This window comes from Canis aureus, chromosome 11 (genome assembly GCF_053574225.1).
Source record: "Canis aureus isolate CA01 chromosome 11, VMU_Caureus_v.1.0, whole genome shotgun sequence".
Taxonomy (NCBI): domain Eukaryota; kingdom Metazoa; phylum Chordata; class Mammalia; order Carnivora; family Canidae; genus Canis; species Canis aureus.
The window spans coordinates 72100813-72121992 of NC_135621.1; the positions used below are offsets into that span (position 1 = coordinate 72100813).

Here is a 21180-nt window from a genome sequence, read left to right on the forward strand (position 1 = left end):
TGCACTACTCAGTGTTTATTGGGGAGCCGCCGTCTCAGGCCCACGCTGGCAGCTGAGGGGGACGCGGGGGCACAGCAAGCCCTTGGCCTGGAGGAGCCCTGGGGCCCCCCAGGTCACGCGACGTTAGCGGGTGTGCAGGGCTAAATGAAAGGGCGAGCAGGGGACACAGAGGGCCGAACGGGGAGCCCCGGGGAGCGGGCTGGGCGCAGCGGTCTCCACAGGGCATGGGGGGGGTTGGCGCCCAGGGCTGGCAGTGGCCGCGGCTCTCCCTCCTGGCCCGTCTCAGGCCACGCGTTGGCCGGTGGGCTTCTTGCACACCCAGTGATAGGGGGTGTCGCAGAGCATGTCGTTCCACTTGTGCTGCATGTGGACGCAGTCCTCCGTCCGGCCGTCCTCGTGCTGCCAGTTGTCTGGCTGATGGCTGCCCCAAAACCTGGAAGTAAGAGGGCTTGGCTCGGCCAGACGAAGAAAGGGCCCCTTTCCCCGACCATAGCATAAGGAGCCGGGGTGATACGGGTCCCTCGTCTCGTGGAAGCCCTGGGTGGGGATGCAGCCGGGCCAAGGGAGCCCAAGGGTGGCCCCGCCGAGGTGGTCTGTGGTTACCGGGGATCAAGGGATGGGAGGGTGTCTGAAGCTGAGTCACCCCCCACCCCGAGGCAGGGCCTTCGAAGGGCTTAGGAGGGAAAGAGCAGGGGGCCGGGGGCTCAGGGCAGCGAAGCGTCCGCCTTCGGCTCAGGTCATGATCTCAGGGTCCCGGGATCGAGTCCCACATCGGGCTCCTGCTCAGCGGAGGGTCTGCTTCGCCCTCCGCCTCCGCCCCCTCCCCGCTCGTGCTCACTCTCTGTATCTCCCTCAAGTGAATAAATAAAATCTTAAAAAAAAAAAAAGGACAGGCAAACAACAAAACAGCAATGAAAACACAGGAAGACCCGCTGATAGGCTGCCTGCCGGCCCCAGGCTCATCCCGCCCTGAGGCCCCTCCGTGGAGGCGTCCACGCGAGGACCACGATCACGCCGCCGCACACGCACGGCCGCCCGCGCGGACCCACGGTGTGCCCCCAGCACAGCGCAGCGGCGTGTAGACGGCCGGGCCCGAGTCCTGGGTCGCTGCCAGACTCACGCCCGGCTCCGGCCAGCACTGAACGGTGTCCCGTCTGCCCAGCGCCAGACGCCCTCGTGGCCCCCGTCCGTGAGGCCGATCCAGTGGTGGGACGTGCTTGTGAACCGCGTCAGAAAGGCCTGTGATAAAGGGCGAGGCCGTGAGACACGGGCCAGGAGCCGATCCCCAGCCCCGTGGAGGGGAGCTCGCTGTCCCCTCCCTGGCGCAGCGTGAGGCCCGCCACCCTGCAGGCCCTGGGGTCCGTCCCCTCAGCCAGGCCCAGCCTCCCCACGGGGCCCTGAGGACGGCTTCACTGGACAGCACTGACCCGGCCGCGGCCCAGAAGCACTTTATTTGAAAAAACATCGCATGTCCTTCGACAGACGTACGAGGAGGGTCTCCGGAGAACCACAGCGGGGGCAGCTCCAGAGATGGACCAAACAGCTTAGGGCCTAGAGAACTCTGGCAGGGCCGTCGGCAGAGGGCCCCGGGGCCCACAGCTACGCTGCCTTTGCTGGTCCTCAAACTCTGTGTCTGGCTGTCCCAAGGGGCTGGGTCCCCTGCTCCTGGGCCTTCCACGGCCACTGCCTTAACGGATATCACATCAGGACTGACACCCGAGCAGAAGCTAAAGGGAGAGGGGGGAAGGGAGGGAAGGATGCTCCCAACACACCAAGGACAGTCCCCAGTGCCCTCCCTCCCTGTGGGCACCTACGGGCCTCTGGGTGCCTCCCTCATTCTCGAGGACAGCAAGGTCGGCTGTCAGTCCTTGTACCTCTAGAGCAAGATGCCCCTGGGACCTGAGTCACCGGGAGTCCCCTGAGTGAAGTGAGGCACGCAGGCCTTGCCCCACCCACCAGGAGGGGAGGAAAGCCAAGCCCCAAAGCCCCCCCCCACCTGCCTGCCGCACCCCGAAGCTGCATGCTGACCTGCTCCTCCTCTGACGTCACTGAGGCCAGGTGGGCTCCCTGCGACACACAGAAGCGCTCTGCCTCGTGCCAGGACTTCTTGACGTGAGAGAAGTAGTACAAGCTGGCGCCATGGGCCTCCCAGCCTTGCAGGATCAGGTGAAGAAGCTGATCTGGAGCGGACATGACGCCAGTCGGTCGGTCGGTCGGGGAAGCCAGGAGCTCCGCCACCTCTCCCCGGACAGGCGCCGGCACGGTGCTTAGGCCCAGGGCCTCAGAGGTGCCGCGGGGAGGCTGCACCCCCAGCCCCAGCCCAGTACCTCCGTCCCCAGCCAGACACCGGGCTGCACCCCGGGGTGCCCCGATGGCCTCGCTGCCATCACTGCGCAGCCCCCTGCACCTCACACCCCCTCCTTGCCCCTCCCTAAGAGGCAGTACCCCCCCTGCTGCACCCTCACCCCTGCACCTCCCCTCCTCTCCCTTATCTAAGAGGCGGCACCGCCCTCCCGCTGCACCCCCACTCCCTTCACTCAACTCCATCCCCCGCAGCTGCCCACACCAGCACCGACTCCGGCCTGCTCTATCTGACCCCCCAATTTCAAGCTCTGAAAGCTCATCCCGTGAGCACAAGCCTCTATCACTCTCAGCTCGTCCCTCCCTCCCCACTACAATACCCTGTTTAAAACATTTTTTATTTAAACTCACTTAATTGACATATAATGTATTACTCATTTCAGAGGTGGACTCATGCAGGAAGTGTAGACGGGCACCTGGTGGCTCAGTTGGTTGAGCCTCCAACTCCTGGTTTCAGCTCTGATCTCAGGAGCATGAGATCGAGCCCCACCTCGGGCCCTGTGCTCAGTCTCTCCCTGTCCCTCTGCCCCACCCCTGCTCCCTCTCTCTCTCTCAAATAAAGAAGTCTTCTTAAAAATGTAGAAATGTTCATGGATATACAAGTGGTTATTTTCTCATCATTTTCTTTTTCAATCTCTGCACATTGTCTATTGTTAATATGGAGTTTTTACGATGTAAATAACAATGATATGTGTATTTTAATCCCTCCCTCTGCCATGCCATGCCCCACCTCAGCCTCATCACGCTCCTCTCATTCACACCCTGCTGAGGGTGCTCTGCCCCCAGGGCCCACCCTACTCCCCACAGGAACTTCATTCCCAATGACTTATTAATTGCCCAGAGTTAGTGGGCGCATATGGGTTATTTTACGTGAGCTCATTCACCAGCACTAGCCACCTCCTTCTCAAAATTCTCTCCTTCCATAGCCTCCCCAACTGCACACCCCCTGGTTCTCCTTCTGCCTCTAAGACTGCCTACCTGGATAGTGTCCTCAAAAAACACCGCTTTCCCTTCTTGCCACCTGAAGGTTGACTTCCTGTTTCTGCCCTCAGCTTTCTTCCCATAAAGCAATATGTCTCCTGCACAACCCCCCACTCCCACTGCCACAACCAGAACCAATGAACCCAGGGCTCCCCCAGCTGTGTCTGTAGCCAGCGCCCATCCCCTACACCCCAAACAGCCTCCAGATGATGGCCACTTGAATATCCCCAAAGCACCTCAGGCTCCGCATGTCCAAATCTCACTGTTCTCCCTTCTTTTCTCCCCTCTCAGTATGGAGACCCATCTGGTCAGCCTTCTTGAAGCCCTCCAATAGACCCTCATCTCCTAAAGGATAAAACCCAAACTCAGAGGCCTTCCACATCCATCTGGTGTCTCTCCAAGTCTACCTAGCTTTCTAGCATAGTGATTTTCAAAATACAATCATGAACCCATTCATGGGAAGTATCAAGGTGTGGTGTTTTTTATTAAAGAATAGATTATAAAATATCAGAGTGGTAAAAACTTTGGCTTTTGAAATGTGTGTGTGCGTGTGTGTGAGACACGTAATCATATCGGGTCACAATATAAATGAGTTGTGGGTTTCTATTCAAAACAGTTTGAAAGCCACCATTCTGGCCCCTGCCTGCTATCCTCTCAGCCTGCACCTCATCATCACCTGCCCTCTTGGCCACAGTCCAGTCACACTGAACAGCTGGAAGTTTCCTGAACCTCATGGTTTCATATCTTCATGCCTGTGTACCTGCCACCCTCTTACCCTACTTGTTTGGCAAACACCTACTAGTCCTTCAGGACTCAGTTCTTCTCCACAAAGCATCTTTTGATCCTGCCTCCCCCAAAACCTTTCTCCCCCACTCCAAAGATCCCTTTTCTCTGTCAGAGGACGTCTACCTCGGAAGGTCCTTTCTCTCCCTTCTTTTTGCTTCCCCCCCCCGCCCCGCCCCGAGTTCTTAGACCTGCCCCTTATAGAACATGTCTTACGCCTCCCTGCATGCCTCCCACACATCATTTGTTTCTCGAGTGCTGTTTTGTCACTCTGGCTAAATGACAAGCCATTTGAGAGCAGGGGTGACTGCCTTATGCCACTTCCACCACTGCCTAGGCACGCTGAGCCTATTCGGGCGACTTCAGCCCTTCTCCAAAACCCACCCTCCTTCCCGGGGGGGATGCATGAAGTAAGTGAAAGGCTGAAGGGACAGAAGACTGTGCCCACCCAGAGGCCACCTCCCCGGCCATGCTCTCCCATCCCACTTACTTTGGGTCCTCTGTAGCTGCTCCTGGGAACCAAAGGCCTCACGGATTGTCTCCAGGCCGTTCTGCTTCTCCTGGATTTTCTTAATTAGCGTTTTGGTGTTCTCTAAATCCCACTTTAACTGCTGGTTCTCGGCATTGGCCTTCTGCAGATTGCTCTCTAACATCTGGGTCTTGGAAACTAACGATGCAGCAGCTTCCACTCTTTGTTTTAGGGTCTGTATCTCACTGCTGGCATTTTTCAGATAACTGCTTAACACCTGAATCTTGGGATCTAAGGCATTGGCATTTTCAAGCTCTGTTTTTAATAATTGGATCTGAGCATCTGTCCGCTCCAGATGGTTGCTTGTTACCTGGGTCTGGGCAGTGACTGTTTCCAAATCTCTTTTTAACAAGAGAATCTCATCCCCATTCCTTTTGAAATGACCTCTTAATAACTGAATCTCCAAGCTGGTGTTGTCTAAACTGCCTCTTAGAAAAGTCTGGGTCTGGGAGTTTAAAGCATTGGCATTTTGCACGCTTCCCTTGACCCTCTGGATCTCAGCATTGGCTCCTTCCAAACTACTTCTTAAAACCCGGTTTTCAGCCCTTAAATCATCAACACTAGCAAGTTGGCCTCTCAAAACATGGATCTGAGCATTAGCATCCTTTAAACTACTGTTTGCCCACTGGGCCTGGGCATTTGCCATTTTCAGCCCTGCCTTCAATATTGCAATTTCAGTGTTGGCATTTCCTAAGCCTCCACTCAGCATGTGGAGACCAATGCTGGCATTTTCTAAACTGTTTTTTAAGAAACTATGGGTCTGGGAATTTAAAGCATTTGCATTTTCCAGATCTCCTTTTAGCTTCTGGATCTCCGCACTGGCCCCCTCCATTGAACTCCTCAACATCTGGGTCTGGAAACTCAAGGTATTGGCATCCTGTAGAATGCCTTTTACCATCTGGATGTCAGCGCTGGCATCTTCCAGATGCCCACTGAGCACCTGGATCTGAGAACTGACATTGTCCACTCTGCAAGTCAACATCCAGATCTCCGTGCTCCAGGTGTTGGAATTCTCCACATGGCTTTTAAACATCTGGATAGTCTCTTGCAACTCTGCCAGCCCGTCAGAGCAGTGGGGATCTGGAGGGAGGAAACGGAGAAGGCAGCCACAGAGGCCTATTACACGGGTAAGCATTCGTTATATGGGCCAACTATAGTGTTGTTACATTTTCTAAGGGAAACGTCTAAGGCACAGCCCTGAGTGCTCAAGCAGCCTCCTGCTCACTGCAGCCACCCAGACCCTGGAAATGGCCACCGGAGATTTTGAGCCAAAAAATAAAATAAATAAAGGTTTACTTAACTGTCATGAACTGAGGGATGGAAGGATTGAAATACCTGCCTCCTATAAACTAGCTCCCACTAGAGTCATGCTGGTCAGGCTTGTTATTTTGCCATAGTAATTGAACTTGAAGGTAATTTATTACATCATTGAAAGCGACTGGAGTAGAACTCCACTGACATTTCACCATTAAATAGGCCATTGTGAAAAAAAAATCAGGTGTGAATAAAGCCCACATTTAGTGCTCCCCTATAGTCGTACACCAAGCACGAGGCCTCTTGATTCACCACCGTCACTTCCTGAGGACCGTGTAGACCACAAACGGAGTTTTCTGATCACAAAGTCCAGAAAGTAAACCAAATAGGTCCCTGCAGAGGAAGCACTGAGCTCAGTCCGCACCCAGGGCTGTGGTGGAGGCCCTCCAGGTGACCCCAGACCCTGGAGCGAAAGGGCCTTCTAAAGGGCTGGCACATCCTGTGTCACATAGAGCAAGGGGCCTGACACAGTCGCTTGAGGATGGAGACCTGAGTGAAAGCCCTGGTCACTAGGGTCGTTCAGGGAACTGGTAGCTCCTTTCACCTGCCTGACTGTCCCCCTGAGACCCACCGCAGCTGCTGCGGGTCCGCCTAGCACCCTTTGCTCACCTCACAAGCTGAGACCTTAACATGGACATTTATGGTCTAAGACTCTTGATTCCAGCCTTCCCTCAGGGATGGAGAGAAGAACCTAAGTAGGCAGGGACCCTTTCTGGAAGATTCCTGCCCCATTCCTCATGCCCTACCTAAGTAAACGTATGAGGTCTCAGCCCCTATGCTGAGGTAAGGCCAGGTGGGGCCAGGTGGCCCTTGAAGATAAATCCAAATACTCTGTCTTGTAGAGATAGACAAATACATCAGTGGAACAGAATAAAGAATCCAGAAATAGACTCACAGATAAATGGACAACTGATTTTCAACAAAGACACAAAAGTAATTCATGATAATCTTTTCAACAAATGGCGCTGCAACAACTGTTATATCCACAGGTGAAATAAAAATTAACTTTAGGCTTCACACCATCATATAAAGCTTAACTCAAAATTTAATTATAGACCGAAATGTAAAAACCAAGAAGTCTAAAACTTCCTGGAGGAAACGTAGGTAAAGTCTTTGTGACCTTGGGATAGGTTTCCAGTGTGGAACTAATAGTACAATCCATAAAAGAAAAAAAAAAAGATAAATTAGACTTTATTTAGATTTAAATCTTGTTCAGAGAAGGAAAAGACAAACCATTAACTGAGAGAAAATATTTGCAGATTACATGCTGATAAAGGGCCAAAAAGTGTACATAGCACGGGATCCCTTTTATATAAAACTCCAGAAAAAGCCTACTAATCTCTGTTACTGCAGGTAGATAGGTGGTGGGCTGGGGATGAAGAGAGGAGGGGAGAGGGAAGGAGGACAAAGGGCACGAGTAAACTCTACGGGGCGGGTGACGAATATGCTCCTATTTACCTTTTTTTTTTTTTTAAAGTTAATTTATTTTTTATTGGTGTTCAATTTACTAACATACAGAATAACCCCCAGTGCCCGTCACCCATTCACTCCCACCCCCCGCCCTCCTCCCCTTCTACCACCCCTAGTTCGTTTCCCAGAGTTAGCAGTCTTTACGCTCCTATTTACCTTGACTGCGTGAGGCTTTCACGTATACGCAGGAGTCAAAGCTCATCACAGTGTATTAAATACTGTACTTTATTAGGTACCGGGGACACCTCAATAAGGCTGTTTTTTATTTTTTATTTATTTATTTTTTTTAATAAGGCTGTTTTTTAAAAAAAGGTTGTATCTTCTTGTGAGAAAACTGGAACCCGTGCAGGGACAAAGGAGGCGCCAGGGAGAGGCTCCCGCCGCCCTCCCGGCCCTACCGCCCTTGCACTCACCGTGCGGCCCAGCGGGTAGCTGCTCGGCCGCGGCCTTGTCTCCCGGAGTCGGAGTCGAGGCTTGAAACTGCTGAAAGGGCACGGGCGGGGATCCTGGCTTCTGCAGGACTGAGACACCCATCGCTGGGTCAGCATCCCCGCACGAGGGCTGCGGAAGAAGCCGCCCCAGCCCGGGTCAGGGCTGCAGACGGGGCGATGGCCCCTTCAGACTTCACTCCCGGCTCTCTGCTCTTGGGAGACTCCCCTTGGACGGGGCCTTGGCGGAGTCCCAGGTAAGATCTGGGTCAGGCCTGGGGCCCCAGGGAGCCTGTATGCAGAGGGTATGCGACTAGCGCACGGGGGGCCCTTTGCAGGAAGACAGAGAGAGTCAGTGGGGTTCAGGTCACCTAGGAGCTTACCCACAACAACGAGAGCCACCAGCGAGGAGACAAGAGTCACAGCCATAACTGCCACGGTGGTCTGAGCGAGCCTTAGCTTCCTGGGGGCCACAGGAGCCCCCGCCGCCGAGTCCAGCCCTGTGAGAGAAGCCAGCGTCCGCCCCAGAGCGGGTGCACAGGGCCAGCCCTCGGGCTCAGTGCCCTGGCCTGTCTGGTGCGGATGAGAACTCCGGCCACGCTTACCGCGGAGATGGGGAGTAAAGCACGTGGCGTGGTGGCAGCACAAGGGCAGTGGAGGTCACAGAACCCAGAGGAGGGTGCGGAGGGTGAAGAGGGTGCGGGGACAGGGTGGCAAGGAGGGCAAGGGCAGGGAGTTTGCAATGAAGACGGAAGGGGGGACGCGGGAGGGACAGAGCAGGGGCCTGACCTCTGAGCCCCGGGCCTGGGCTTGCCCACGAACCGTGACCAGAGCAGGACTCCCGGCCCTTTGGCTGAGGGGGGTCCCGGGAGCCCCCAGGTTTGCAGTCGTCTGTGCAGAAGTGGGGCTTGCCTGCAGGTGCCACCTGAACGGGGGGCCACCTCGTGGGATGGAGCCCTTACCCTACGGGGTCCGTGCTGATCCCCAGGGAAAGGGTCTGGGGAGGCCTCACGCAGAGACTGGGGGTGCACCAGGCTCTCCGCCCCCACCGGATTCACCTTCAGCCCCTGCCTATGATTCTGGACGCTGGGCCGGGGAGGGGCCGAGCCCTGCCTGCCGGGGGCTGGCGGAGATGCAGAGGGCTGGGGGCCAAGCACGCCGCCCCGATGAGGATGCGCTGACTCCCTGGTTCTCTCACCTGGGGGGCGCAGGGACACCCTCTGGCTGCCTGTGCAGAAGTGCACCCTGTCACCACCCATCTCTCCCTTGGCCTCCGGCGCTGCTCCCCACCACGCACCCCCCATGGGCAGGCTGTGTGGTGCGCCCGGGGCAGGGAAGTGAGGCTGTGGCACCCCGGACTTATACGCCCCGGACTTAGGGCCTCCCCCGCGCTGACTCTGCAGAAGGGTCCTGTCCTTCCGGGTCCCCAGGCGCCGGTCAGCCCCGGTCCTGGCCCCACTCCCTCGTCATCAGCTCAGCACAGCCCGGAAGCCAGCCTCAGCCCCGGGGCACAAACACTTCAGCAGCCACTCGGGAGGCGGTGGGGTCCTCCTCAGCGCTGCAGAAAGACGTCTGTGTGACCCGTGCCCGACTCTTAACCACAGCCCCAGACGCTCTCAAGTTAACAGGAGGTCAGGTCGGGGGGAGCCAGGTCAGCGTAGCAGGAATCTGCAGACCAAAGGAAGGGCTTGCTAGGACCTAGCATCATCACCTGTAACAGTGAGCATAGTGTTTTCCTGGGTTCTTTGAGTCATTCTAGTGAATTTTCAAAGCCGAGGGGGGCTCATGGGAGCCCCCAGATTTGCGGTTGGCTGTGCAGAAGTGTGGGATGCCTGGAGACCCCACCCGCAGGTGCCATCTGCAGTGGGGGCGATCTCGTGGGCTTGGGCTCCTAACCTAGGGGGTCTGTGCTAACTCCAAAAGTCATTGTGAGATTTGACTTGACGCGTAGACCACACAGGTGATGTCAGAGAAGTGACTGACATCAGAAACCAGCAAACAGGCCCCAACTTGATACAGTTTAGCCCCCCTAGCTGCTTGGATCCACGCTCCCTTCCGTTGATCCACTTTGGGACTAACTAAAAAGAAACTGAGGGGTAAGCCACCGAGCTACTTTGCAGTGAGTAACTTCCCTGCTTCGGGGCGGTGGGGGGGAGGTCCGTGCTGCTTGTGGGCTTGGGCTTAGAAGACAGGGAAGTGAGGTGTCCTGGTGGAGCCATGTGAGCCCAGAGTCCCCAGCCCCCAAGGGGGTAAACAGATGAACGGAATCAATACTTCCCCGGTGGGGGGGGGCGTGCCTGGGGGCTCAGCGGTGGAGCATCTGCCTTGGCTCAGGTCATGACCCTGGAGCCCCGCATCAGGTGGATGCCACCGTCAACTCAGCCAGCAACCATCTGAGTGCACAGCTGACTGTGCAGGAAGGGGGTGGTTGCCTACACCCGGGCCATGACGCCACGGCAGTGGTGTGTGTGCGTGTGTGTGTGCGTGTGTGTGAGCGTACAGTGAGCACCCATTGGCCTGCTACCTCCTGTCCGTTGAAATCTGACCCGAGACGAAAGGACGCAGGAGGAACGTGAAGGCACCCATTTCTGGAGCAGTCAGCAGCCCTGCCGGACGCCCCAGGAAGTCCAGCGAGCCCCTTCGCCTCTGGGAAGAGGCCCTGGGGTAGCAGAAGGAAAGCAGGAGCCTGCCTTGGTTTCCATTTCCCCACACTGGGGAAGGGCAGAGGCCAGGCCCACCCAGGAACTGCCTCCTCCCGGGGCCTCAGAACTGAGGGAGCCTGTAAAGCAGAACTGGAAGGGCAGCCTGGGCCGGGCGAGGACACGGTCCCACAGAGGTGGTGGCCTCATGCGTGACCAGTGGGGCTCCCGATCCTGCCCTACTTCTCTGTCCTCGTCCTCCTCCCAGTCACAGGCTCTCTGCTCTTCTTTGTGCTGCAAGAACACCGTCTGCCGGCAGCAAACACCCGAGGTGGCCACAGCCTTGCCGAGAGGCTCCGTTCTCCGGACATGTTAGACGTGACTACCAGAGCCACCCGTCCGCTGGCACCTCTTGCACACTGGCTTCTCCTGACCTACGGAAGGGCTCAGGGCCACACCCCTAGAGGCTCAGACCCCTGGTGCAGAAGCTTCTCAGTCACCCATGTCAACCCTAATGGCACGGGGTGGCCAGCTGTCCTCCAGGACATAGCTAGATCCCGCAGTTTGGGTGGAAGGGGGAGGCCTGCAGCCTGCACGCTGGGCCTCAGCAGCTGAGAGCTCGGTCTCGGGTCAGCTCCCCGGCATCCCTCTCCGGGCCTTCGTCTTGAGAACCACCCTGCCCTCCTGCTCAGTCTGTCCAGTAGAGGGGAGGCCAAGCCATACCCAACCCCCAGCCCCGGGAAGGAGCTCACGGCTGGATCAGCGTAATCCAGCCCCCCGATGCCCATTCTTGCTTCAGGCCGGGGCACTTGAGCCAATGCTGGACTTCTGTGGGAACCGTCGGAAAAGGGACTTTGCTCCTCCAAAGCTGCAAAGCTGTGAGGTTGTAGGCCTGGAACTGCTGAGGTGGCTCTGGGGAGGGTGGTCCCGGCCCTCCCGCTGGACTCGATGGGCACGAGGGGCCGGAGACAGGCACCTTTGGGGCATGACGTGAGCGGCCAGCTGCACAAAGGGTCCCAACTCTGCGTCCCACAGCAGGTCCAACAACAGTGACAGTTCCTCCCGTCGCAGCCCCAGAGCCCTGTCTCACCCGCTTTCGCCCGGTTCGTCTCCTAACTGTTCCCCTGCCCCCAGTCTTGCCCCCATCAAGTCTTGTCACCACACGATGGGCGTAATGATCTTTAAAAACATCAGGGCAGCCCGGGGTCCTCCAGTGGTTAGTGCTGCCTTCAGCCCAGGGCATGACCCCGGGGTCCTGGGATCGAGTCCCACGTCGGGCTCCCTGCATGGAGCCTGCTTCTCCCTCTGCCTGTGTCTCTGCCTCTCTCTCTGGGTCTCTCATGAATAAATAAATAAAATTTAAATAAATAAATAAATAAATAAATAAATAAATAAAATTAAAACATCAGGTATCCACATACCTAGCTTACCTAGCTCCCCCAGCCAAGAGGAAGCAACAACACCCCAGCTGCAGTGGCCACACATAGTGCTCAGACCTTGGTTTCTAATATCATTATAAAAAAACTGGTCACAGGTCCGGGAAGGATGCACAAAAAATAAAGAAGAAAAAGAAAGAGAAAGAAAGAAAGAAAGAAAGAAAGAAAGAAAGAAAGAAAGAAAGAAAGAAAGAAAGAAAGAAAGAAGAAAGAAAGAAAGAAAGAAAGAAAGAAAGAAAGAAAGAAAGAAAGGAAAGAAAGAAAGAAAGAAAGAAAGAAAGAAAGAAAGAAAGAAAGAAAGAAAGAAAGAAAGAAAGATGAAACCGGGGCTTTTTGGAGAAACAGCTGATTCTAGGACCAGGGCAAGAAATACAGAAAATGAACCTGGAGCATCATGTTGTACCTGGAAGTAAAGAGACGCTTTTTATTTTATTTTTATTTTTTTTAAGATTTATTTATTTATGATAGACGTAGAGAGAGAGAGAAAGAGAGAGAGGCAGAGACACAGGCAGAGGGAGAAGCAGGTTCCATGCAGGGAGCCCAACGTTGGACTCGATCCCGGGACTCCAGGATCAGGCCCTGGGCCAAAGGCAGCGCTAAACCTCTGAGCCAACCAGGGATCCCCAAGAGATGCTTTTTAAAAAACTGATGAAGAAAAAATAAATTAATTAATTAATTAAAAACTGATGAAGGAACATCAAAAAACATGCAGGAGCCATCTGGAAGCGCTCCTATTGCCCAAAACTGGGACAATTTGAGCAAGAAAATGAATAAGGTTGTATTGCACTATAACCTAAAGTACAAAACCCCATGAATCCATACTGACAAAATAAATATTTGGATAAACAGACAACTACATATATCTCCCGTGCAGAAAAAATTCCAAATAATTCATGTAGATACTTGATCTTCAGGAAAGTGGAGCATAACTCCCCACTCCTGCCGTGCGCTGCCATGGGGATGGCGCGGTCTGCACGTCTGTGCGTTGAAGTAATAACATCTGTGTGTTGAAACACTAACCCCCAACCCGATGGTATTAGGAGGGGGGGCCTTTGGGAGGGATGAGGCTTCGAGGGTGGAGCCCTCATAAGCGGGATTAGTGCCCTTATGAGAGAGGCACTTGCTTGTCCCTCCTCCCATGTGGAAGGACACCACAGGACGGCGTGTCCAGGACCGTGCCTACTGATTCAGGAAGAAAAATCACCACGATCCAAGAAGTCTACAGGCTGGGGCAGCCCAGGGCGTGATCCTGGAGACCCGGGATCGAGTCCCACGTCGGGCTCCCTGAATGGAGCCTGCTTCTCCTTCTGCCTGTGTCTCTGCCTCTCTCTCTCTCTCTCTCTCTGCATCTCTATGAATAAATAAATAAATAAATCTGAAAAAAAGTCTACAGGCTGGATGTGACAAAGGTCTCACCTGTCCTTGGCTCCCAACTTTCCATCTGACAAAGGAAAATTCCTAGAATTTCATTAGGAGTACTATGGTGTCCGTGAGCCCAGGAGCCGGGTGCTGAGGACGCCCACCCACACCCGAGACAGACCCCGAAGTGCCACCCATGCCAGGATTTCTAGGGCGAGGCCCCACCGCCAGGAGAAGGGCAGGTACCCAGGAAGCGGCCTCACCGGAGCAGTGTGCCCGGTACCTGGGGGAAGTGAGCCAAGAACACACGACCCTATTCCGGCTGCCACGGGACGCGGCACAGACTCCCCATAAAAGTATATCCTCACCGACTCGGGCTCTTTCTGTTTGGAAAAACACGGGGGCGAGGGGGGCACCAGCTCCCACGTGCACAGGACCCCAGGGCCAGGAGGGCTGGGCTGCAGCTCAGGGGGACCGGCGGCGGCTCAGCTGCCCTACCCCTGCACCACTCCGGTCCCACGAGATGCACTCCCGTGTGCTCGGCCTTATCGCTCCCGCTTACCCCACAGTTGTGTGGGGCCTGGGGTGGCCCTATCAGCCCTTCTCCCTAACTCAGGACCTTGCAGCTGGACTCCCGTATTCCTGCCCCATCCCCTGGGCAGTACTTGAACATCCGAATTCTTCCCAGAGACGGGCCGGATGTCCTCCTCACCTGCTGGCAGCGGGACCAGCCTCGGTCAACCGCCGCCTCTCCTCTGTCCCAGTCCGTCGATTCGAGCACCTGCAAGGAGAGTACACGGACCCAGAGGCAGCCCCAAGGAATCTGTTTCTCACCGTTCAGGATGCCGGGACGAGGCTCTTGCTGAGAGCCCCCCTCCCGGTGCGCAGGCTGTGGCCTTCCCAGGGTGGATCCGCGGGGCGGAGAGGCCAGCTCTCCGGTCTGCCCTCACCAGGGCCTGAATCCCATTGTGAGCCCCCCCATCATCTAATTACCTCCTACAGGCCCCACCTGCTATACCATCATGTTGGAGGTTAGAATTTCAACATATGAATTTGGGGGGGACACAAGCGTTCAGCCCGTAGGATCGAGGGGGGTCTCCTGCCCTACACAGAGGAAGCTGATGAAACAGATGACGTCTCACACCGAACGGGGAGGCTGACAGTCGTCTCTTAGTTGTGATTCGCAGGTGGGAGGAGGAGGCAGGCGCGGTGGCGACAAGACAACACAGTGGCCCTGACTCCTGCAGGGGGATGTGCTTGGCCTGTTGGGGTGGTTTCCCGGGTGGGTGGGCAGGTGGGTTAGGGGAAGCCACTAAGCTGAAGGCTGGGTGGATGTCGCTGGCCCAGTAGCGAGGCAGGGTGACGTCGGGTGAGAACAGGGGGCTCTCGGTTAGTTAGGGGAAGGACGGGCACTACGGCGCAAGCTCCTGAGCCAGCAGCCCCGGGGACAGGTGCCACCTGGGGGGAGGGCGCAGTAGGGCCGCGTGCTTCTCACATGGCAGCCCAGGCCTCAGGACTAAGGCGTCAGAGGGCAGCGCGCCGTCGGAAACACAACGGGAAAGCTTCCTGGCAGCAGCTGCTGTTTGGCTTCCGCATCAGCTCGAGCTCCGGCCGCGGAGCCGACCCCGGGAGGGGGCTCGGTGCTCCCCGGACTGGCTACCTGGAATCACGAGTAGGAACGAGATCGTTCTTGGTGAACGCGTACAAGAGTTCTTTGTCGCCCGCAGCCGCCTCGGCTCGCCCGTCCTCCCTGGCGACAGGCCCGAGCCCTCAGACGCCAGCGGTCTCTGGAACCGCCCATAAAAGTTCCTGTGTGGACACGATCACGCCGCCCATCCCTTATCCATGGCTGGATCTTAGAAATCCCATTTAGCCCGTGTTTCTTCAAGCTTCCTCCGAATGCCTCTGCCCTGAGCCTGACCCCTTAGCAGCCAGGACACGGCCCGTTGGTCCCAGTAAAAGAAAAACGTCCTGACCCGGCCCTGCTGAGGGCTTGCCGAGGCCCTAGGGAGACGGGGGCGCCCTGCGGAGCCACCCCTGTGCTCACGCCCCGTCCTTCCTGCCCCCTCCGCTCCTGCCCTGGCGGCTACGGCCCCGCCTGCATCCCCGCCTCGGCCCGCAGAGCGGGTGTAGACCCGAAGCCCGGGAGCAGGGTCTTTGTGAGGAGGGCCACACTGCCGGGCCTTCCCTGGAGCAGAGCCAGGCCACGAACACAGTCCAGGGAGCTTTGCAGACGGAAGACCTCCGAGGGGGTCGAGACACTGCAGAGCTCGCGCTCCTTTATTTCAGTAAAAGCCACGGTACGCACCGTCATAGTGTGCGGCACTTCGCTGCTGCCTGTCCGCCTTGAGCTCCCAGCAAATCCTGGGGGTCCCCCAGAGCTTCGTGCCCGCAGAGCCGGTGGCCTTGCCCGCGCTTCCCCGGACAGCCAGGGACCCGCTCACGGGGACAACACGCTGGATTCTGATACGGCTCCCAGGCGAGCCCTCTGGGGACAGGGGACCTCTTCCTCCTCACCCGCGGGACGGAGACGAGATGCTGCGTGAAGGGGATGTCGGGAGCTGAGGCAGAGGAGTGCTTGGGGTGCACAGGGGCACGGGGGCACCGGGGGCGCAGAACACAGGGCTGGGCCACAGAGCTTGCCCAGTGAGCGGGAGCGAGAAGGAGTGTGGATACTGGTCCGGCTCCCAAGCCAGCCCCCGACCTGAACCAGGTGCCCCTGCTCAGAGAGGGGCTCACAGGTCAGGGGACGTGGATGCAGAGGCAACAGGGACAGGGCCTGGATGTGGTCACCGGGCGCACAGCTCTTCCCCCTGAGAACAGCACGGCCCCCACGCAGCTGGGAACTCTGTGGGACCAACTGGAAAAGTCCTAGACATTGTTTGCATGTTGTGAAGCCACTTTCACGTGATAAAACTGCGGCGTCTCTGAAGGGACCTGGAACCCAAGACCCTGATCACCGTCCTGGGCAGTGTGAACTTCTAAATCCTCTCCGCCCTCCTCGCCCTTTATGCCAGCTGCCTCAATGGCACCCACCGGAGAGCTCCCAGCCACAGCCGGTGACCTCCAGGGTGCCTCTGTGCACAATTCCAAAGCCAAAAAGATGAAGGTGCAAAGTTCCCCTGGGATTGGAAGAAAGAGGGGCGTTTTCTCGAGTTTGACAAGCATTGCAGCTGAACGCGTGAGCTTGGGGCCAGGCCCGTCATGGTTCTGATGGGCTGTAGGGCCGTTTACAGATGAAGAAGAGCGTGCTGTCACAGGAGACGTCATTCCATGACTGAAGCGAGGACACCTTTATATCAGCACAGTGTTCATTGTTGGGCTCACCTGGAATCCAGAACCTGCTAGAGGAAAAAAAAAAATTTTTGTTTCCGACAAAGAAATGAGGGACCTCAGTCCCAGCTCTGATCCTGGGGGGAAGCATCACGTTTTTGCACGCATGCCTGAGAGGAAGGGGGCTGGTGAGCTGTCAACCTCTAAATGTGTGGTCACTCCCCCGGGGGAGGCCCAAGCCGGCCCACTGCTCTCAAGGCCCAATGCAAACCCACGCTGTGACGCCCGAGACAGAGCAGGGGCCTCCCAAGGAGGCCACAGAGAGGCCACGGATTCGTCCCCAGTCCCACAGGCAACGAGTGGCACAGGTGCGCTGGATCTCAGCTTAGCGCTCCTGCCGCCCGAGGCCAGGGAAGGACCACAAGCCCCGGAGTCACCCCACCTGTGCGCCCAGGAAGGCCAGGCTGGGAAGGAGCCCCCAGGGCTTACTGTGCACTCTGGACCTTGTCAAATGGGGTATCATCTACCCAGGACCAGTCCCCCTCGCTCCCAGCTTTGGTCAGGCCGATCCAGTAGGAAAGTCCACCTGCCGTCCTGTACAGGAACTCCTGCAGGGGCAGAGGGGGAGGCGCCGCTCCGCTCAGCTGGCACGTCGGCCCCTCGGAGCGTCTGTCCTCGGGGACCGCCCCACACACCACACACTGACCCCTCTCAAGTCCCTTCCTAGCCCCAGCCAGAGCCCACCTTCCAAATTCTGCTTTGTTTTGGCCCCACAAGTAACAGACTCAGGCTCTTCTCAGGAAACAGGTGCCAGAGCACGAGAAGGACTCAGCAGAACCCCAGAGCAGGGGCCCCGGGAGAAGGGCCCAGATCACGACGCCTGAATGCTGTGAGCGCGTAGGCACCTACTCAGCGGTCCTCGGAAGCAGGGACGTGTCATGTGCGTCTCGCTGGTTAACAGGCGAAGCTCGAGAAGTCAGGTCACCGGCCCGGGGCTCTAGGACTAGCTATGGGCAGGGCTGGGCTCCAGATGCTGCCTCGAGAGCACACCTCTTTGCTGCTCTCCCAGCCCACCTCCCGATGAAGGGGCTGGTTCAGTGTCCCGCTGGCCACACAGGACACTTCCTGGCTGGCGTGGGGCTATTAGCCCCGTTCACAAACGCGTCTGTTTCCTGGGCATGTGGGAAGATTGCCCCTCCCCGCCCTCCTGAAGCTGGAACTACCGCATCATTCACTCTGGCCGATGAGCTGTGAGCAGACGCGTCTGTTGTTTGCAGGCGGAAGCTTAAGAGCCGACATAGGGCTCGCCGCGTTCTCTTTCCCTGCTTCGGAATTGTGGGGACACGCGCTGGGATGACGTCCCTTTCGGGATGCATAGGTCCGTGTGGAACCACATGGGAACAACCCCTTGCAGGCCTCTGCTGGACAAGCTGTGGAACTGAGAAGCAAGCCTCCACTGCTAGGTCGCTGACACTTGGGGATTTTTGCCACTGCACCCTAATCTTGCCGATCCTGCTTATACAGCTATTAAGGCGCCCCCTTCCCAGAGCCCATTGCAATAGCACTCACCTGTTCACTCTCTGAGGTCACTGAGGTCAGCTGTGAATCCCTGGACATACAGAACTGCTGGGCACTGTACCAGGTCTTTGAGACTTGAGAAAAGTAGTAGAAGTTCCCCCTGAAGTACTTCCAGCCTTGGGAAACCATCTGCAGAATGTCATCTGGAGAATAAGGGCGAGACGTGAACACGGGCATCCGTGTTGGGGGTGGCTCTCAAGTGGAGCAGGGAATAGGGCTGGGCCCTGGGACCCTGGGGTCCTGGGGTCCTGGGGTCCTGGGGTCCTGGGGTGCGGGCTCAGGGCCCCTGCCTCACCTGCTGAAGGCCTGGCTGAGAGCGGTCGAGTCTCTGGGCTCTGATAAGGGAGAGGTAGAGACATTGATGGAGAGTCTGTCTCTCCCCCGAGGGGAAGCCGTTCTCTGCGGGGCATCACACGTGGCTGAGCTTCTGGCTTCAGGGAAGGAACTTAACGGGAAAATGGCCAGTTTGGGGGCAGAACAGAGACTCCCTCCGGGCGTCAGCTAAGGCAGCACCCTTCCCACATCTGCCCACAGGCCCCTTGTGGCCACGATGGGGGCCAGCCATGTGGACTTCCAATCTGGAAGTGGCTTCTTCTCCAGTGAATATGGAAAAAGGGAATTAGGAAACCATTTCTTCCCTTCCCGTGTCCCATCCACCATCGTACTCTGCTAGGTCACAGGCTTGGGTGCCAGATAGGAGAGACCAACAACAACCCAAGAGGAAACTCTGCTCAGAGGCTCCAGGTCTGAGACCAAATACATCCCAAAGCCTTGAAGGGATAAGACAGATGTTCCCTCCCTCTGCTTTCTGGAGACCTGGTAGGAGGGAGCAGGCTCTGGGAGCAGAAAGCATGAGGGACTGGCAAAGCAGAAAAGGAGGAGAGAGAAGCCACACGTCCAGTGAATGAGCAGGAAGTCTCCCCTGAGGACCTCAGCAGGAATGGGAAGAAGGAAGAAGAGAGCGTGAGGGTGTCCTGGTGACATCGGTCAGCTCATTGGGAGATTCTCCACCTCGTCAGCTGAGGCTGAGGATGCAGGCAGAAGTCCTTTGATGGGGCCAGGAAACGGTTCACTCACTCTCAGCGGCTGCCCACAAGGCTCCAAATAAAAGGGGCACAGCTGGGGTCGGGCGGACACGTGAGATGAAGAAATGGGTGAATGTTTCCTGGGCACAAAAGAGCATTTCCTTGAGCACAAACATGCAGGTGCTGATCCCAATCAGGGTGTCCCCACAACCGGGAGGGAGAGAGCAGCAGCTCATCTCACTGGAGACAGGGGACCCTGTGACTGCACCTGGAAAGAGGAGACATGAGACCAATGGAAAAGCCAGAGGTGGGGGACACCTGGACAGCAGGCAGGAGAGGGTCGGGGTGTTGAGGGAGCTGGCTGGCTGTGGAGAAGGCCCCAGCTGGGACAGTGAACCCCAAGGACTCACAGAGAGCGGCCTGCAGCAGGACGGACGCGCTCAGGCCCAGCAGGAGGACGACGGCCGCGGCCTGGACCACCAACAGCTTCCTCGGGACGGGACACGGGCCTGTGTCGGGAGGAGGCTCTGCAGGAGAAGCAGCGTTTGTCGGGGCCGCTGACAGCAGGACAGAGCGGGAGGCAGATCCGGAGCAGAGGCTGCTCTTGCCTCGGGGCCTCAGGGAGATGCTCTGCTTGTCCACTGCGAAGTGCGCATCCGGGCCCTCGCTCTCGGCCGCCTTCATCCCGCGCGCTCACCCCCGGAGCACAAGGGCTCCCCCGGCTGCCCCCCTGAGGGCCTCTCATCCAGAAGAAATGGGAAGCGGGCCCCACAGAGGCGGTCGTGGCTTCCCAAAGTTCCCGTTTCTGGCTTACGCCCCTTGCCTGACCTCAGCCATAGCTCGTCCCCCTGCGACGTCCTGGGCTCTCAGGAAGAGGCCGCTGGTTCTCTCCTCCGGGGCCTGTTACGCGACACTTCAGCCACCTTGTCCCAGGGCTACCCTGTTTCTCCTGTAGGACTCCCATCACCCAGCATCACCCACGCGGGCATCCATCCCGCAAGTACCTGCCGAGGGCCTCTGGGGTGCCAGGAGACCCCCCCGCCCCGCGCATCCCTCCGGGGGGCCTTTGTGGCCACTGACCTGACAGCCTGGGAGCAGAACAGACCCAGACAGAGGCAGATGCCCCAGCCATACTTTCCTGCCAGGAAAATGGAAGGTTCTCCTGGCTGCTCAGGTGATCCCAGTTCTTCTGAACAGAGGAGGAACTTTGGGCCAGACTTAGAGTGACCAAAAATCACTGCAGTGATGAAGGGAAGTTGGTGCTCGTTTCTGTTTTCCCCCTCGCCATGCCCCTGGGGTTCTAAGGCCTTCTTTGGAGAAGAGTAGAGGAAGGAAACAGTTTGGCCACTGTTCCCCTTCTCTGGTTAGGACTCTCCTTCTGCTTGGGGGTGGGCTATGGGCACAACTGGGGAGTGGAGAAGAGGCCTGGGTTGCTTGAGATGCCCCCGCAGGGCTGAGAGTCATCTCCAAGAAGAGTAATCCAAGTCCCTCCAGTCAAGGCACAGAGGACACTAGAGTGGACAACACACAGGGAAAGGAGATGGGAGGAGGAGGGGATGCAGAGAGGAGAGATGGTGATGTGAGAAAAGGACACTGACCACTGCTCAGGCTGGTCCACAGCCTCAGAGCAGACTCCTGCCTATAATGCCAGGTTTGAGCAGCAGACCCCAGAGAATCAAGGGATCCCAGGCTACCCTCTGGGCACGTGCCCCGGCCTCAGGTGCGAGGGCAGAGAAGCCACCCATCCTCACATTCCTCTGGGACACCCACCCTGTGCCTTGGGAATAGGTTCTTCTTCTTCAGGACACTGTGTAGGAGCAGGTTCCTCTGGAACAATGACAATGGGCCAGACCTCGGTGAACAGGCCGTTATACCTGGTGGCATCATAAGCAGGTGGTGTGGATATGGGGCAACAGTCCGGCTATATGGAAGGGTTACCGTGTTTCAGGCGGAGGAAGCTGCTCTGAACCATCCAGGTCTAAGAGCTCTTGCCTGGGACCTTAG

The 21180-nt window shown here is 57.2% G+C and overlaps 2 protein-coding genes across 2 annotated transcripts; both read right to left on the reverse strand.

The window, feature by feature from the left end:
- On the reverse strand, window positions 1-9194 carry CLEC4F (C-type lectin domain family 4 member F). The gene is made up of 7 exons (XM_077913229.1): window positions 9065-9194; window positions 8250-8366; window positions 7852-7959; window positions 4616-5734; window positions 2029-2180; window positions 1121-1239; window positions 1-433 (listed from the first exon to the last, which is right to left on the reverse strand). Exons 1-7 carry the CDS (start codon window positions 9168-9170, stop codon window positions 283-285), a joined length of 1872 nt encoding a protein of 623 aa, XP_077769355.1. The 5' UTR covers window positions 9171-9194; the 3' UTR covers window positions 1-282.
- A 7308-nt stretch (window positions 9195-16502) lies between these two features.
- On the reverse strand, window positions 16503-19860 carry CD207 (CD207 molecule). The gene is made up of 5 exons (XM_077915858.1): window positions 19785-19860; window positions 19587-19703; window positions 18143-18294; window positions 17063-17181; window positions 16503-16641 (listed from the first exon to the last, which is right to left on the reverse strand). Exons 1-5 carry the CDS (start codon window positions 19858-19860, stop codon window positions 16503-16505), a joined length of 603 nt encoding a protein of 200 aa, XP_077771984.1.
- Window positions 19861-21180: the final 1320 nt, after the last annotated feature.

What these genes read in the sequence shown, in the direction of transcription:
- CLEC4F (XM_077913229.1), bottom strand. Translation starts at nt 9,170, where the DNA reads ATGGGGGGTGCGTGGTGGGGAGCAGCGCCGGAGGCCAAGGGAGAGATG. An exon ending in GGTGGCTCTCGTTGTTGTGG is followed by an intron (nt 7,960 to 8,249) that starts GTAAGCTCCTAG and finishes TGGGTGTCTCAG; the next exon opens with TCCTGCAGAAGCCAGGATCC. An exon ending in GCTACCCGCTGGGCCGCACG is followed by an intron (nt 5,735 to 7,851) that starts GTGAGTGCAAGG and finishes TCCTCCCTCCAG; the next exon opens with ATCCCCACTGCTCTGACGGG.
- CD207 (XM_077915858.1), bottom strand. Translation starts at nt 19,860, where the DNA reads ATGAAGGCGGCCGAGAGCGAGGGCCCGGATGCGCACTTCGCAGTGGAC. An exon ending in CCTGCTGCAGGCCGCTCTCT is followed by an intron (nt 18,295 to 19,586) that starts GTGAGTCCTTGG and finishes CTTATTCTCCAG; the next exon opens with ATGACATTCTGCAGATGGTT. An exon ending in TGACCTCAGAGAGTGAACAG is followed by an intron (nt 17,182 to 18,142) that starts GTGAGTGCTATT and finishes CTGCCCCTGCAG; the next exon opens with GAGTTCCTGTACAGGACGGC.